Source organism: Salvelinus alpinus, chromosome 9, assembly GCF_045679555.1.
Source record: "Salvelinus alpinus chromosome 9, SLU_Salpinus.1, whole genome shotgun sequence".
Classification (NCBI taxonomy): domain Eukaryota; kingdom Metazoa; phylum Chordata; class Actinopteri; order Salmoniformes; family Salmonidae; genus Salvelinus; species Salvelinus alpinus.
This window is the reverse complement of record NC_092094.1, coordinates 77,122,741-77,139,228: the sequence shown is the minus strand read 5'-3', so window position 1 is coordinate 77,139,228 and position 16,488 is coordinate 77,122,741. Positions and strand designations below refer to the sequence as shown.

Here is a 16,488-nt window from a genome sequence, read left to right as displayed (position 1 = left end):
AGAAAATGAAAGACAGCATGCTCTCTTTCCCTTTGCAGATTCCAGAAGCGAGAGGGTTTCATAAACGGCCTGGGAAGGTACAGTTGACTTTACATTAAACTAGCTATCCAATATCCAGTGTTTTACAGTAACACACTGATGTTATAATATGATGCAAGGTATACACCTCGTGGTGTTTTGGAGAGTTCTAAATGATTTACTCTCATATACTTTTTCTTATTGTATGCTGATAATCTGGAAAGATATTTAATAAAACAACATCTGCAGTATTCAATTCTATTTTACACACTAAAAACAAATGGTTCTATATAGTGCCAAATAAGGGCTATTTGGCTCGTAACGATAGTGGATCCCATTTTGGTGTTACATAGAACCGTTTTTTAAAGGTTCTATAAGTAACCATGCGCATAATGTTCTAAATGGAACCTTTATGGTGATTTAAAGAACCATTTCCTAAGGTTTTATAAAGAACCAATAAATAAAGGTTCTATATAGCACCAAAAAGGGTTCTGCTATCGTTATAACCCTTTTTGGTGCTATATAAAACCGTTTTGAATGGTTCTTTACAGAACCTTTATGGAGAATGGTTTTATAAAGAAACATTCTCAATCTACAAAACCTTTGAAGAACCATCAGGATTTTTTATTCTGGTTAGCCATAATATATTGTAAAAAAACATAGGTGTCCTTATTGTGTTAATGACAAGTTGAATCAGGTGTGCTAGCTCTGGAACGGCTGGGTGTCCCTGAGGAGAGAATTCAGAACCACTCATTTAGACAACAGTTCTCAATTGACGCAAGGCCATACGTGAGTTTTTCACAAGGCACCATCACTGGCCATAGTCATATTTAATATGTAACAGATTAGATCAACTGGAATGACACTCACGGTTGCGCAAAAAGATATGGGTGCAAACCACACCCCAAAATATTCTAATGAGCCACCGCCCCTACACTTTAATTATCACTAAAACAGGAAATAACCCTTTTCTGAACTGCAAAAAACCATTGAAGGGCTCAAAGGGTTCTTTGAGTCATTATGGTTCCACATAGAACAATCACCCTTCTCAAAGAACCCTTGAGGAACCCTCTTTTCTTAGTGTGTTTAAGAAGTTACAAGTGGCCATGATACAACCACCAAGTGTCACATGTAATGACCATGAGATATACTTACTGTCAATCTCTACTTCCTGTTGTAGATAGTGCTCCATGAGCAGGCTCAGTTTGAAGGAGAGGCCTACGAGGTGTTTGGTGACGTGGAGGATGCCTCCATGATGAAGCTGTCTCCTATCATCTCAGTCAGGGTCATCAGGGGATGGTAAGACTGTTTGTGGGGGACAACATTCTTCCCTCGTTCCCTTACTCTTTATTCCATCAATAAATGCTTAGATTAATAAAAATCTCACACACATAAAAATCTTATTAACTTGACACAATCCTTTATGAATTGATGAATGTCTCATATTAACGAAGCATGACAGCAACTCTAAACATATTGTCACTGTTATGAACATCTCTGTGTGTCATCACTTCCTGTCTGTGTAGCTGGCTGCTATATGAGAAGCCAGGGTTCCAGGGGCGGACCATCGCCTTGGAGGAGGGCCCCATGGAGCTGGTCAACGTGTGGGCAGAGGAGGTGACATCAGGGGCACTGGACCAGATGGATCAGCCTGTCCCAACTTCACCCATGATCATCGGATCCATCCGCCTGGCAGTGAGGGACTACAGTTTACCTCAGATTGACCTGTACACTGAGGTGAATGGTCTGGGGAGGATGTCATCATTCTGTGACGACACCATCGAGATCTGTTCCTATGGGAACATACAGAACACCGGCTCCATCAAGGTCCACTCTGGAGTGTAAGTTCTACCCTCATACCAACAAGGTTGAAGGTTCAAATCATAGTCCAGATATTGCTTTAATATTAAATTGAATCCAGTATACTGTACTACATCGCCCCAGCAGGCTTGCTATTGCTCAAACGCGTGTTGAAATGGATGAAACAGTTTGCAAACTATCATTTTGCATGTTCACTCACTATTTTGTGTATGCGTTATTGTTGGCAACTCTTCTCATAGACGGAGCTTACGTCACTTTAGATATACCGTGTCATATGAAATACACAATAAGGCCTGAGAGTGTATTGGTCTGGCATCTTCTCTTTCCTCAGTGGAATGCAGGCTGGCCTGTTTGTTTGTCGGAGTGACTTAAACCTGCAGTTAGATGTTTTCACTCAGTCACACAAACTATTGTTGTTTTCTATATACAGTAGTTACCTTGGTGATTTTATATACAGTATGTGACCGACCGGCTCGATTCGGTCTAATGTAGCAAAATTTGAAAGGGTGCTTTTTACATTGGATAAAAGTAGAGACTCAGAGCTAGAAAATTGTATTTCATACACTACAGTTGAGGAACAAGGGGAAAGTAATTCTGCTTTAAAAGTTGACAAACTTGTAACCTCACTTTTGAGAAAATGGCCTTTGAATGTTTTGGTACACTTACTGGAGACCTCTTTGTCTACACCCATTCAGCATCGTTCACACCCTTTTAAGCTTTAGCCCAACCCATCTCTTTAAGGGTTGATCCAAGCGTTCTGTCTTAACTACAGCAGTCAAGCACCCGAGCTAGCTGGCTAACGTTGGTTAGCTTGCTAGCTACTACCAGACACAAATGCGAGAACAGCTTACTCTGACCATTTTACTCGCTCTAGTAGAGCTGGTTAGGCTGTTTTTATGTTATCCAGAGCATAGTGTTGAGCGTTTGTAAATTTGTCAGTTATTCTGCGCTCTGGCACACTCAGATGAGAGTGCTCTGAAATCGGAGTAGATAGCCAGAACAAATTTACCAGCTACACCTATCAACAGTTGTTGTAATGACATCCTTACCATTCTATTGAAATTGTTACTTGCATAGTGGAGTCTTTTGTTAAGACATGTAGCTAGATAGCTAGCTAAACAATGAACCATAATCCCAACTCATGAACGTTACTACCCTGCATGATTCTGCAGGTAGCTAACCAACCAGGTTCAATGTTAGCTTGCTAACATTAGGCTATAACTAGCAAAGCAAATGGCTCTGAGATACGAATAATCACCCGTATGGATGGACGCTTCTCCCTCTCTCACGGATACCATGGTTGCCCTTAGTTTGAAGATGTAATCTGGAGACAGGTGTTTTCTCCATCTCCTTGGCTATCATACTCTAATTCCACTGATTTTAAAAATTCGGTCTTCCAGAAAGTGGAGAGCAACACTTATGCATTTCTACTATGCAATATATATATATATATTTTAAAAGCCGCATTAGACAGGATTACCTACACATAATGTTACTGACGAGCTCAAATAGACAGAAGTGAGCTACATGGCAGACCAATCAGAATTCATCTCTTGTCCAGCCCAGTCATTATCTCAGCAAATCATGACTAGCGGAAAGGTTACTCTCTTTTTCTGTGGCTAAACCAACTAGGCTCGTAATTTAACAATTTGTTTTCCTATTTACAGATGACATACATGTTTGTTATTAACCTTTCACGAGCCTCTACCCCGGGTCCGGGATCACCCCCCACCCCCCCCACACACTGATTAGCATAGCTAGCATAGCTTCACAAGTAGATAGTAGCATCTAAATATCATTAAATCACAAGTCCAAGACACCAGATGAAAGATACAGATCTTGTGAATAAAGCCACCATTTCAGATTTTTAAAATGTTTTACAGGGAAGACACAATATGTAAATCTATTAGCTAAACACGTTAGCAAAATACACCACTTTTCTAACTCCATCAGTTTCTTACTCCTTCAGGTGCTATCACCAATTCGGCTAAACTAAGATATTGATAGCCAATAACCTATAAAAAACCTCTTCAGATGACAGTCTGATAACATATTTATGGTATAGGATAGGTGTTGTTAGAAAAAAGTGCATATTTCAGGTAGAAATCACAGTTTACAATTGCACCGACCATCACAAATCGACTAGAATTACTAGATAGAGCAACGTGTATGACCAATTTACTCATCATAAAACATTTCATAAAAATAGACAAAGCATAGCAATGGAAAGACCCAGTTCTTGTGATTTCAGACCATATTTCAGATTTTCTAAGCGTTTTTCAGCGAAAACACAATAAATCGATAAGTTAGCATACCACATGTGCAAACGTTACCAGAGCATCGATTCCAGCCAAAGAGCGCTATAACGTAATCACCGCCAAAATATATTAATTTTTTCACTAACCTTCTCAGAATTCTTCAGATGACACTCCTGTAACATCATTTTACAACATACATATACAGTTTGTTCGAAAAGGTGCATATTTAGCCATACAAAACCGTGGTTACACAATAAAAATACTAGGAAATCAAGCCTCAATATGTCTGACGTCATCTATCAGAGTGATCTAGTTTAATTGAAAGCTAATCATATACTTGACTAAAAAATACAGGGTTGACAGGAATCGAAAGACAAATTAGTTCTTAATGCAACCGCTGACTTACATTTTTAAAATTATCCTTACTTTTCAATACAGGGTTCGCCAAGTGACGCGATAACAAACAAAATGGCGAAATATGCGTTTAAAATATTTCGACAGAACAACGATTTATCATATTAAATATTGGTTACTTTGAGCTGTTCTTCCATCAGATTCTTGGGCAATGTATCCTTTCTATGTTATAAACGTCTTTTGGTCGATAGATGTCCTCTGTCCTTCGAAATGTCCACCACCAACGACCGACACCCCGAAACGTTTCCAAAGCTAAAAAGGGCACGACAAAGAAATTCCTCAAAATCGCACTAAACGGATATAAATTGCTATAAAACGGTTCAAATTAACTACATTATGATGTTTTTAACAACTATAACGACTGAAAACATGACCGGAGAAATCTAACTAGTTAAACAACGATTTGGAATGAGGCAGGTCCGATGCCCATCTTGCTTGTGGCGCGCGGAGAGAGAGAAAGGTAGTCCCACGTTTTGTGGTTTTATATGGGCTGGGATTGTGCAATAGACTCCATTCAAAACGTGATGACGTACAGACACCCAGAGGAAGACGTAGGCAGTGTCGGTTTCTTCATAGCATTCACTGTCGCCTTAAAAACAGACTCCAGATCAGGGGTAAAAATTTCTGAAATCTGACCCCTGTCATGAAAAGTGCTGTAGATATTGTTCTGTACCACTCAGAGACAAAATTCCAACTTCTATAGAAACTAGAAGGTGTTTTCTATCCAATAATAACAATAATATGCATATTGTACGATCAAGAATTTAGCACGAGGCAGTTTAATTTGGAGACCCAAATATGCTAATGCAGAACAGCACCCCCTATAGTTGCAAGAAGTTAAGACACATGAAGTTCACATTTTCCAGAAGGCATTTCTGCCAAAAAACGCATTTTGATCAAAATAAAAAAAAGTTTGCGTTCAAATGGCTCTCCTGTGAAGTAGTGACGTGCAACATACGTCTAGTTTCCTGAAACGAGTCACATATATCGTCATTTTAGATATAGTTTAGGATATCTACTCATGTCTGTCTTCTCAGGTGTGAAGGAGAATCACGGGGCTAACACCCTGAACTTGTATTGGGATTTTTTATTTTTATTAATATTTACATGGGAGCTGAAAAACAAAGGTGTGATGTACATCACTTAGTGTCTAATCTTTGTATGCGGTGCGTGTGTGTGTGTGTGGGCCTTTTCCCCGTCCTGTAGCTGGCTGGTGTATGGTGACCCAGAGTTTGGGGGTCTGCTAGCGGTGTTGGAGGTGGGAGAGTATCCCTGTCCAGAGGCCTGGGGATTCCCTCAGCCCTTCATCGGATCTCTGAAACCCCTCAAAATGGTATCATTATGGCATTCTTACTTATTTTCTGAAAATCACTTTCTCCCATATAGCTTCTACTGTTTTATCTTTATGATGTTAAAAGCCTACTGTGTGGTTTTCCGTGTCTTACAGGGTGGGATAAAGGTGGAGCATTCTAATGAAGTAAAGGTACGTTTCCCCTCTGTGAATTCTTCTGTTTTATAGCTATTTCCATGGCCATTCATATTTACATCAATGTTTAAGGATGAAAAAAATAAACATACAGTCAGTGAATGACAGTGGGAAGTTTCAACAACTGCAAGAGCCTCTTATCACAAAACTCATAATAACCAAAGGCTTGTAAAATGTTATTCCTGTGACATGGCTGAAGACAAGCTATGATATGATGACATGGCATATTATTATAGCACCGCTGCCATCCTAAATCCTCTGCCTTATCAAATCTGTCCGTTGTGAATCAGACAGACAGGCCTGTTGTTGCAGGTGAATTGGCCAGTGACTAGTGAGAGAACTATGTGTGCACTGGCAGCTCTATGGACACATGGCACCAGTGTGCTGTCTCTGCATGCTCTCACTCTCTCTGTCTAACCCAGAAGACAGGCCTGTGGTTACCAGTAGAGCTGTTTGTTTAGGTCAAGTTCAATAGTCAATCTAAAATGTAGAAATATGCAAGCACAGTTTATGCATTTCAAGAGGCTGATAATGTAGTTTTCTGGCCCAGTATGTGCTGAACATTTGTGTATCCATTCAAGCATATGATTGATTTATAGGTAAGGAAAAAGTACCACGTAGCCATCTGGGCTTAAATTACACTGACAGACAGGCAGTGGTGAAATACAGTATGTTTTGGCCAGATGGCACAGGGCCTAGGGAGCTGGAATCTGTGGTATGAGGAGCATGCAGCCCTGGCATGGGGATGGGGACGGCATGGAGAACACTGCCCACCTCAGCACATCAGCCTAAACTTGAACCCCTTCTCTCCCCCTCAGGCTCTGGTGTTCGAGAGGCCGTGCTTCGAGGGCAAGTGTGTGGAGATTGACGATGATGTGTACGACTTCAGAGAGGGAGGAGATGAGGAAGATGGGGGGGAGGAGGAGGAAGAAGGGAATCCAGTCAAAAGGAAGACATTGTGTTCTGTGGGATCCCTCAAGATCCTCAGAGGACTGTACGTACTTGTGGTTGATCTCAGCTGAGATACTGTACAGTAAGGGATAGTATTGTAGAATTGTGTATCTTATCTAACTATGTAATGACCCCCTTCTGCCCATATTAACCTATCATAACACAGATTAACAGGATATTAATTCTGTACTGTATTGAGTTGTATGTACACGAACATCACCCTCCTGATTGTCCCTGTAGCTGGGTGGGCTATGATGAGCTTGACTTTGAGGGTCACCAGTATCTCCTGGAGGAGGGGGAGTACCCTGACTGGAGGGAGTGGGGAGGCTACGGAGATCAGCTCCTGTCACTACGCCCTGTATGCACTGTAAGTATTGCAACTCTATTCAGAGCTATGTGAACATGACCATGGTTTAAATCTGTTTCATCTATTTCCGACCTGTCTTTGATTGGTTTTGATGATTCAAAGTATGAATGGTCAGGAAGTTGAAAAGATGGGTCTACTTTGATCTTGTTAATCCAGAGGGGCCATTTGAATGGTGTTTGTGTGTACATTCCCTGTGTTGTAGGACTTCCTGTCTCCCCATGTGAAGCTGTTCAGTGAGAGGGACTTTGGGGAGAGAGGGGTTCACATGGACCTGCTGGGGCCTGTCACTAACATGGAGGACACCTGCTGTGGCCCCAAGATGCAGTCCATCAATGTCCAGGGTGGAGTGTAAGTCAAATTCTCTGACAGTCCTATGTAGCAGGCCTTGCATCTACTGAAACGCGGTGTCACAACTGCACCAAGGCTTGGGCTTGCTGTGCTAGAGATATATAGGTGTGTCTCTCCTATCCTCTTTCTTCTTATTGCAAGCTTTTAATGAACACACACTCACATACAGCACTGGAGGGCACAAACATGAAAGAGGTGTGTGAATGTCACGCTTAGTAAAGTAATACTGAAGGTTAGACAATGGGTGGAGGAATGAGAGTGCTCTCTAGGGCTTTATATTCTAAAAGATGAGATTAGGGTGTAAAGGCACAGTACTGGAGTCAATATTAAAACTCTATGAGCTTTGTACGTTTTTCGAAAGGGAGTGGCCATGTTCCAGACATGAATTGAATCACCTTCAGCTTCGTTGGCTATTAGCAGGATGGATGCCGGTGCTTTTTTGTATATGGTATATTCAGTTGTCTCAGTGGTTCATAAGCTATCACAAAAATCTCTGTGTTAGAATGAAATTAGAACTTTCACTTCCATTTTAATGTATCTTCCCAAACTATTTAGTTATGTAGGGCCAGATTTTGACCCGAGTTAAGTGCGTGTAAATGGAACAAAATTCCCTTTTTATGCACTTTTCTTTCTATGCGTACTCTGACCTTGAACTTAAGCATGAGAATAGCATGCTATTCTCACATAGTTAGATCTAAGAAATCAAGGTGTGGCAGAGGTGTATTCTGAACTTTACTTAATTCTCTAATAATTCTACCACATTTACACCACCATTCTCCATGCACTGTAATTTGCAACTTCATAAGAGTTATTGATAAGGGCCAGGTAAATGAGTAATCCGTTTGGATAGGGGAATTGTAAATATAGGCCTAAATAACACTTGTTTTGCATCTATTTGACCTTATAATCGCTGGAGACTAATGTGAAACCAGTCGTATGGCAGCAAACTGAAGTATATCAAGCATATCCCACAGTAAAGTTTATGAAATGCTGTGCCATTATGCAGAATTTTTTGTGTACAGCCTTTTAACATGCAGGGATGGGCACTCTCGAATGTCTTAATTATAGGTTACCTCGATTTTCTCTGTCTCCTATTTCTATCATGTTAAATATTAGCCACTTTCATTATCAACCGTCAGTAGGCCTAATAACCACACATATTTAACTGCCAATTTACTGTTAGTTCCCTTCAGTTGGTGTAGCCTACATTATCATTCCATTCAATTACATTGTTTTGTTTACCTTAGTTTGCTTCCTCTGTAAACGCCATTACGGTTGTGTGGTTGTTGCGGAGGATCATTAGTAACAGTTGATAATAAAAAAATATATGTAGGCTAATTAAAACGTTATTGAGCGGAGCGCAGACCAAGCCGTAACCGTTTGAACCCGACACATAGCACAATACTTGGCCGTGTCATCACACTGTTCCATGGTTAGTGCAGGCAAAACATAAGTGTATAGTACTATTGTACACTATTCTCCCTATTATAATTATATGTTCACTAACCTTCCAACATTACCATGGGTTATTTTCAGAATGAATCAAACCACTGTTTTCTTTATTTCGTGTATAAAGGCTCCCCAAACCAGTTTCTAGGATTCATAAATACTTTCCTAAACCTAAATAACCTACAAGATCAGAGTATTTATAAATCTACCAATTCCTGCTGAAACGGAGTTGAGTATGCAAATATTTAAATGTCTTTCATTAATTGATCCCTACTATTCTGAACCTGTTCTCTCGAGTCTGTTGCCAAAATTCCTACTATAAGGTACACCGTATTTAAAAGGATGGCTTAAGATACATGTACTGAAAACTCCCAGAGAAAAACTGTTGGCAAGTGGGAGGGATGTATTCAGAGCGTGCAAGGTAGCCACACCTGCAGAGCGCATTACCCGACTGAATAAGCTAAGTCTGAATACCAAATGCTGAGGAGTGCGTAGGAAAGGCGTACATTCTTAAAACGGAATCGGCCTCGTAGAGCATAATCCTACATCTTATGTAGTTCAGAATGAACAACTGAATGAGGATAACCCTTACATAATCTCTTCATACCCTTCTACTGTTTACTCACTAATTGTTTTATAGCCTTTCAAAATGCCAGGGCGGTTTGTTTGGTTAGTATGGAGCTACAGCTAGTGATATAGACATCTAATGCCAGGGCTGGTGGTTTGGTAGTAATATAATGGAGTTACAGCTAGTGATTTAAGTTATAAATAAAATCAAACTTTATTTGTCACATGTGCCGAAAACACTTACTTACAAGCCCTTAACCAACAGTGCAGTTCAAGAAGAGTTAAGAAAATATTTACTAAATAAACTAAAGTAAAAAATAATAAAAAGTAACACAGTACAATAACGAGGCTATATACAGGGGGTACCGGTACCATGTCAGTGTGTAGGGGTACAGGTTAGTCGAGGTAATTTGTACATGTAGGTAGGGGTGAAGTGACTATGCACAGATAATAAACAGCGAGTAGCAGCAGTGTACAAAACAAATGGGGGGGGGGGTGTCAATGTAAATAGTCCGGTGGCCATTTGATTAATTGTTCAGCACTCTTATGGCTTGGGGGTAGAAGCTGTTAAGGAGCCTTTTGGTCCTAGACTTGGTGCTCCGGTACCGCTTGCCGTGCGGTAGCAGAGAAAACAGTCTATGACTTGGGTGACTGGAGTCTCTGACAATTTTCTGGGCTTTCCTCTGACACCGCCTATTATATAGGTCCTGGATGGCAGGAAGCTTGGCCCCAGTGATGTACTGGGCCGTACGCACTACCCTCTGTAGCGCCTTACGGTCAGATGCCGAGCAGTTGCCATGCCAGGCGGAGATGCAACCGGTCAGGATGCTCTTGATGGTGCAGCTGTATAACTTTTTGACGATCTGGGGACCCATGCCAAATCTTTTCAGTCTCCTGAGGGGGAAAAGGTTTTGTCGTGCCCTCTTCACAACTGTCTTGGTGTGTTTGGACCATGATAGTTCTTTGGTGAACTATCACGGTCAATGTTATTGGGAGCTTGTTCGACCCGCCCTTTCCTGTAGTCCACCATCAGCTACAGGGCGGTAATCATTTAGGCAGGTTACTTGGGCACAGGGACTATGGTGGTCTGCTTGAAACATGTAGGTATTACAGACTCGGTCAGGGAGAGGTTGAAAATGTCAGTGAAGTTAGAGGACTAGAGACTACAGTCAAATGATAAGGCCTATAATGATCATATTCAGACTACCTGTTTAAAGTTTATGTAATACGGGAGGAAATGATGCTATTTACAACATGTTTATATTGTAACATTTTACCGTATTATGGGGTGTCCTACTGTAAGTGTTAATTTACCAGTTCCAACCTGTTGTGTGCTCTAAACAGGTGGGTTGCCTTTGAGAACCCAATGTTCTCCGGAGAGCTCTACGTTCTAGAGAAAGGCCTCTACGGAAGCCCAGAGGACTGGGGAGGACAGAACCTCAAGATCTCCTCACTGCAGCCAGTTTTCCAGGTAAACATGTCCAATAACTTTTAATGGGTGGACTAGGGAAAGCCGTTGTAAAGTAATAATCACAGTAGTAACCCCTTTATAGTATCATACTTTATCATACTAAGTTTTTACTTGCATGACAGTGATAAGTTATGAGGTTGGTGAGGATACTTTGAAATTGTTTATCCAGTGACGATAAAGAATGTAATCCATCATTTTCTTTATTACTTTCAGGATAACCTGGGTGGATCAAGCAAGTTCAAGGTAAAGTCAGATAGTGATAAACAAATAGTATTAACTATCTTAACATAGTCAATTAGTGTATGGGAGTGATTATACCATCAGTTTGCATGAAGAGTAGCCTACGTGCAGTGGTATAGTGGAGGGTATAAGCAGGTTTACGCCGTATACCCACTTATTTTTCAGTGGGCATTGCGTGTACTCACTTCTTAATCCCCATGATGCGTATGAAAGTAGTGGAGTGGAGATATACCCCGAATCAATTACAAGGCTGGTGGACCAGATCAGAATGTTTAGCGTAAAATGTTGCTGAACGAATATTTCTTCACATTTTCAGCACAGCAATGTGCACACGGCGGTAGACCTAGAACGGTGCAAATGTTCCAGAATGCAATTTGCGGGAAAACACTGTTCTAAAATCCATACCACACGTGTGAGCGGTTTCATGGACCGAGTTGGAAATATCTGTTAGAAATGTAGAGAGGGGAGATCTAAAGATGCAACAACGATCATGGGTTACTAAAATGACTAGGATAATGCCTTTAGCTGCTAAACAATGAAAGAAAGTTAAAAGAGAACCAATAGAACAGGAGAAAGCATATGAGGACGTCTTTATAAAATAATTGGCTCGAAGTTTCTATGGTGGGATTTTAGCTACAGGCTACTTTGAAGCATGCCTCATAATATGAAGTAAAACGTCCAGGTTTTAAACAATTAAGGAACATGGAAAAATATAGCGATGCTAATGATAGGCCTAGCCGTCTTCTGGTAGATCAGGTGTCAAACTCATTCCACAGCGGCCGAGTGTCTGTGGGTTTTTGCTCCACCCTTGTACTTGATTGATGAATTAAGGTCACTAATTAGTAAGGAACTTCCCTAACCTGGTTGTCTAGGTCTTAATTGAAAGAAGAAGAAAAAAAACACAGACACTCGGCCTTCCATGGAATGAGTTTGACACCCCTGTGGTAGATGGGAAAGTCTTTCCCAAAAATCTTCTCAATCAAATGTTAACTAGCTACAAAGTAGCCTATGCTTACCTGGCAGAATTATATTATTCGCGTCAATCCTGTGGACATTTGTTTTGCAAACTCCATCTCATGTGCTACAAAAAAACACTACTAACCAAACAACAGTGCTAGGTGCCCGAGCATTTGAATTAAAGGGTAACTACACAATATATATATATATTTTTTTAAACGATTATATTTTCCCCAGACCTCAAAAGTGGTGTGCTGATGTGGTTTAAGCATTGTTGTGGTCTTAGAACATCCAATTTTGTAGTTTTACTATTAAACCTGTGAATTTCAGACTTGGTTGACAGCATCATTTATCTGTTTCAATTGTAGGCCTACTATTAGACTACTGCACAGTACAGCTTGGGTTGGCCTAACTGTGAAAGACCAATATGGATTTATAATTTTAGGTCATTCAGACTGTATGTCACTGTTTCTCATAGAATTCTTCACACAGGGCACCTTTGCTTAGGGCCGCTGAGGAAATTTTTGGCAAAATTAGAGTATACCCACTTCTCCAGCCACCACTACCTACCTGTAATCGACTGTACATTATGGCGGCCCTGTCTCATGTCAGTCTCCGGTGTATGTACTGTAGGTCCAGCTGTTCTCAGAGCCTGGGTTCCAGGGCAGAGTGGTGGTACTGGAGGACAGTGTGGTATCCCTGGAGGAAGACTTCTCCCCTGGCTCCTGTAGAGTACTGGCTGGGAGGTGAGCAAAAAAATCTGCTTTAAATGCAGCATGTAAACATCAATACTGTACCTTTTACTGTGCCTTTTGATAGGAAAAAAATACTGAAAGTGTAGGCTTTCCTTTTCTGTTGACGAAGTTGTCCAAATGCCCTCTGAACACTCAAAGAGGACTTAGTACTGGAGAGAGCTATGTTGACTGTGTGCCTCTATGTTATGTTCCAGCTGGGTGGCATATGAGGGATCCCAGTTCACAGAGCACATGTTTGTCCTGGAGGAGGGAGATTACCCCAACACTGAGTCAATGGGCTGTCTGGGTCCTGACTCTACCATCCGCTCCATACAGACCATCAGCCATGTGAGTAGAGTGGGTTATGAGCGTTGGCATGGGTTACACGTGTACAGTATTTGTAAACCTAAGTCATGTCTGTGTAAAGTGACTGCATATCTTAGAGATGTCCTGTACCTACAATACCACAATGATGTATAAGCTCACGTTTTTACCCACCCTCCCCTTCCCCCTTGTCTCTCCAGGAGTTCTCCCTCCCGTCCATAACGCTGTTCAGTAAGGTTGGCTGTAGAGGCCGTAGGGTGGTGCTGACGGGAGAGACGGTGAACCTGCAGCTGGCTGGGGTGGACAGACGCATACGCTCCCTGGTGATCCACGGAGGAATGTAAGTCATACCTGGAGAGATTTGACCGTTTTTATTAGACGATTAAAAACAAACATTAACATTTTAAAGAGAGAGTTTCATTTACAATTCATCTTGGTTGGTTGAAGCACTGTCTAAGCACCTAATAAACCATCAACCAGGCCTCTATTTAATCTGTATCCCTGATACAGATTGATGCAGACTGCGCAATATAAATGTAAAGGTCATTTCCGTTTGAGCCGACATGTGCAGCGTTTACAGTGAATGCAGTCTCCGCTAACGCGGGAACATTGCCTTTAAATTTCAATCGCACAGTAAAGCTGAACTTCCTCGATACGGATTGAATAGAGCCCATAGTTTTGCTGGGCTATTGTAAACTGAAACGGTGTAGGAAGGTTGATTGTTTACATTTGAGGTGTGTCAGAGATTTTGTATAAGAAGACCAACTGACTGTGTTGGATTGATTTCTCCTGTCCTACAGTTGGGTGTTGTATGAGGGTAGTAACCACCGGGGCCGTCAGATCCTGCTACTGCCAAGCCAACTGGATGATTGGTGTAAGTTCAGCAGCTGGCCGCGAATCGGATCCCTGCGACCACTATTGCAGGTATGAAAGCGGGGCATGGTTCCATTTTAGATTCACATATTGCTGTCTATCCAATACAGTTTTCCCTATAACTAAACAACAGTCAATGGATTGCATCCTAACATGAGATCTGTGTACGCAACTCAACTTTTGCACTAATCTCATTTTGCCATCACTGCATGAATTACCCCATAATGCAAATAATATGCAGCCACCTCAAGTTAGGATTTGGATAATGACCACTGTCGGGTGAGAAGATCTCTAATCTAGCCTAGTCAAGCTAATGTTAAGTGTGTTGTTTGCCTATTGCCCTCTACAGAAGCAGGTGTACTTCCGTTTGCGGAGCAGGGAGACGGGCTATGTGATGACCCTGTCAGGGCCTCTGGATGAAATCAAGCTTTTGCGTGTGCAGGCCCTGGAGGAGACAGGGGGAGTGGACCAGATCTGGATCTACCGTGACGGAGTCCTACGCTGCAAGGTACTTCATGGGCTCAAGCCTTTGCACTGAATCATCATTTCCACTCATTCCATCGCCACCAACTTCAAGTGTTGCAGAACTGGCTTCCTCGTTCTTTCAACATAGTTTCATATCACGTGTTGAGCATATCCCAGTGCAATTGTCAATTATCTCTCATTTAAAATCAAATGAAACTTTATCTGTACCATGCTTGTCAGTTTGTATTCATACAGAATCCACCCACATCTGAACCCATATTCTCTGTCTCTATAGCTGGTGGAGGACTGTTGCCTGCAGACATCAGGGAGCATTATCATGGCGGGCAGCAGGCTGAGTGTGTCTCCTCCGGAGCCAGAGATAGACAACCAGCTGTGGAGCATTACCCCAGACGGCCTGGTCCGATGCCACCTCAAACCTGACCTGGTGCTGGAGATTAAAGGTCAGATCAGTTCTTCTGCTCTCTCTCAGCTAGCCCTACTATCATTAGCTAAGAGCTACAAAGATAGGAGCTCTGGCGTTCAGCTCAGTCCCCATAGTTATAGTCTGGCTCCTTCTGGTGGTAGGTTTAGGAAGTGTAGTTCTTTGTATTATCCATATGTTGCCACGTCCTCAAGCTATTGAATAGGTAGCCTGCACCAAACCTAAAGATACAGTCTCAAACTTTTGTATCATTTCAGCCAGTAGTTTTGAAAGCGGTGCTCACGAGACAAACGTGGTTCCCGTTTTGTGTACTACGTCATCCATTTCATATGATATTTTACGTCCTGACCACTTTTTTTTTGCAATTCATATAGTATGTTACACATTTGTTGTGCTTAAGATCCTGGAGTGCACCTTTAACTGCATTGTCTTCTTTTCACAGGTGGACAAAGTTATGACAAAACTCAAGTGATTCTCAATACATTTGATGAGAGAAAACACACCCAAAGATGGTCTTTGGAGATCCTGTAATGGAATGTCCATCTGGCCCTTGCCCTTCCACAGCAGCTCAGCTCTGTGATGCAGCTCCACCATGGGGCCCATACTCTTGCTTCTTGATGAAGTTTCTCCATGGGCCTTAGTGCTCTTTGATGCTGGTCTGCAGTGGGCCTCCAAAACATTCTGCAACATTTGTTGAGCTTGAGAGCAGAAATTCCAAACTGTCTTTGTGAAATACAACCATAAACCAGTGATCTACTCTCTGAAGACAAAACTACACACGGCTATAGAACAATCTATCGAGCAAGGAGCACAGCATTTTACTTTGAGGACTTGATTGATTCTGTACAAATACCACAATTCATTTGTTCACTTACCTCTCATTGGTATGCTCAAATAATAACTGTTTGGGAATGTGCTAGTGTCTCTCCTGTATTCATATCATTTACAATGACTTAAGCCCTGTGTTGATGCTGATTTTATCCACAAATCTCTTTTCTATGGTACTTTACCAGTCAATTACTGAGATCTGTTTTCTTACAACAATGTTGCAAATGTATATCCTTTTCAGCACACTTATTGTTCTATGGTCACAGATTCTTCATGTCATAGATGAACACTCCTTACATTCTCCAAATAATGTTTTTTCATGTCTTTTGAAGTCAACTTAATATTTTTCTACAGACATCACTGCACAGTACATTAGCTTCTGCAGGTGTATAGATTTTGTTGAATGACTAAATATCAATTTCAACACTGTGCTACAGTATCATGCTAACCACGGTCTTGTAAATATGTCATCAAA

At 41.4% G+C, this 16,488-nt stretch overlaps 1 protein-coding gene across 2 annotated transcripts in view; it reads left to right on the top strand.

The window, feature by feature from the left end:
* LOC139530657 (beta/gamma crystallin domain-containing protein 1-like) overlaps positions 1–16,101 on the top strand; it is a 51,992-nt gene extending 35,891 nt beyond the window's left edge. For both annotated transcript variants that reach the window (XM_071327243.1, XM_071327244.1), the window contains 17 exons: positions 39–77; positions 1,199–1,317; positions 1,545–1,859; positions 5,718–5,844; positions 5,959–5,994; positions 6,816–6,991; positions 7,189–7,315; positions 7,518–7,663; positions 11,024–11,150; positions 11,364–11,393; positions 12,981–13,093; positions 13,297–13,429; positions 13,606–13,745; positions 14,206–14,329; positions 14,628–14,786; positions 15,039–15,204; positions 15,628–16,101. In XM_071327243.1, the coding sequence (XP_071183344.1) occupies positions 39–77; positions 1,199–1,317; positions 1,545–1,859; positions 5,718–5,844; positions 5,959–5,994; positions 6,816–6,991; positions 7,189–7,315; positions 7,518–7,663; positions 11,024–11,150; positions 11,364–11,393; positions 12,981–13,093; positions 13,297–13,429; positions 13,606–13,745; positions 14,206–14,329; positions 14,628–14,786; positions 15,039–15,204; positions 15,628–15,716 (2,166 nt within the window). In that variant the 3' untranslated portion in view covers positions 15,717–16,101. The remainder of the gene's footprint in view (positions 1–38; positions 78–1,198; positions 1,318–1,544; positions 1,860–5,717; positions 5,845–5,958; positions 5,995–6,815; positions 6,992–7,188; positions 7,316–7,517; positions 7,664–11,023; positions 11,151–11,363; positions 11,394–12,980; positions 13,094–13,296; positions 13,430–13,605; positions 13,746–14,205; positions 14,330–14,627; positions 14,787–15,038; positions 15,205–15,627) is intronic.
* The last annotated feature ends 387 nt before the right edge of the window (positions 16,102–16,488 follow it).